Source organism: Bombina bombina, chromosome 6 (assembly GCF_027579735.1).
Source record: "Bombina bombina isolate aBomBom1 chromosome 6, aBomBom1.pri, whole genome shotgun sequence".
NCBI lineage: Eukaryota > Metazoa > Chordata > Amphibia > Anura > Bombinatoridae > Bombina > Bombina bombina.
This window is the reverse complement of record NC_069504.1, coordinates 488704820-488706255: the sequence shown is the minus strand read 5'-3', so window position 1 is coordinate 488706255 and position 1436 is coordinate 488704820. Positions and strand designations below refer to the sequence as shown.

The 1436-nt window shown below is 39.5% G+C and overlaps 1 protein-coding gene across 1 annotated transcript; it reads right to left on the bottom strand.

Annotated features, from left to right (window-relative positions):
- Positions 1-261: 261 nt before the first annotated feature.
- LOC128665136 (spindlin-Z-like) lies at positions 262-1163 on the bottom strand. Its single transcript, XM_053719878.1, has one exon. The coding sequence runs from the start codon at positions 1158-1160 to the stop codon at positions 372-374; it is 789 nt and encodes a 262-aa protein (XP_053575853.1). The 5' UTR covers positions 1161-1163; the 3' UTR covers positions 262-371.
- Between the last annotated feature and the right edge of the window lie 273 nt (positions 1164-1436).

Here is a 1436-nt window from a genome sequence, read left to right as displayed (position 1 = left end):
TTAAGAAATACAACAATTACATTTTTATAACCTTTTTTTACCCCCACTTTGAAAATTTACAGAATTCGCCCAGTTTGTCTCTTGCATCCATGCTTCTTTTGTTTGAATTCACCACTACTAGATCAGTTTCCTTCTAAAGGATAAATTCCATTATGCAAAATGAGTTGTAATTCACAGAACATGGTTTGTTTCCTTTTGATGTGGAAATTTTTTTTTTTGTTCTTAACAACAAAACTGCGTTACTTCATTTAAGGGGTTGCGGGCTTGCCTGGAATCTGAAGCGTCACATAATTGGACAGAAGTGGACAGGTTTGTCTATATATTTTACATTTAATAAATCCACCTGTTTGGCAATAAGTCAAATATTACATCTACGATGTCTTCACCAAATCGTAGACATAAATATGGAATTCGTCATCAAATTTTATGAAATAAACAGAAGGTTTGGCTTCCACTTGGTGTATTACTATCCCAGTCCTTTTTGAGCCATCTTCTTTGGCATACTCCACTTGCTTTCCTACAAGGCTGTCCACAACTTCTCCTGGTTCTCTTTCTGCTGGAGGGGAATCATTAGAGTCTGGCATGATGCGGAGATCTCCTTCTTTGTAGTCATCTAATAGCTGATACATATATAAAACTGGATCCTTCTTGTAGGTTATATAAAACCATGTGTTCATTAGGGGAGCTCTTGCTAAGACCATTCCTCTCCACTCATCCTTAGAACCATCTTCTGTTTCAAACATGTGTTCAACAGCTTTACCAATCATTGTGTCTGCCAAGTGAGCATCACTAATTCGAGATGAAGCAACTCTATCTGGAAGAACTTCAAGAGCAGACACTCGCTCGTCCTTGTGGAGTTCTAGTCCATAGACACAATCAAATCCATCATATTTAATAAGATAAAGGGATGGGTTGACTGGCACTTGATCCAATACAGTTCCTTTCCATTGTGTTATTGGGCCACTACCTTCTTTCCAACCATGCTGTATTCTGCAACCTACAATATTCCTCCGGGGCTTGGAAATTGGTTTGCTTGGACCAACATTATTTCGATGCTTCTTGTGAGAAGTCCTTTTTTTCATCATACTGGCAGACACACCTGCATGTGCTGCATCACCTCTGGCTCTCTGACCTGCTGCCTTTCCGAATGGGGTCTTCATTCATCTGTGTATAAAAGGGCACTGCCAAACTAGGGTAAAAATCCTATTCCTCCAATTTCCCTTTTTTGTTCCAGTCTATACAAAGAAACTGTGTCCTTTTAGTCCACCATCCAAGCAAGATTTCTGTGTTTCAATCCACAGCAAGTGGTTCCGATGTCAGGCTACTCCAACCTGAAGAGTGCTGCATAGATGTAACATTCAGGTTACTACACAGTCCCTCCAGTCCTTGCGATTTGTTGCAGTACTCTGTCTCAATGATATATATTTTTTTTAGTG

Excerpts from the sequence above, each read along its gene's own strand:
- LOC128665136 (XM_053719878.1), bottom strand. The coding sequence starts at position 1,160 with ATGAAGACCCCATTCGGAAAGGCAGCAGGTCAGAGAGCCAGAGGTGAT.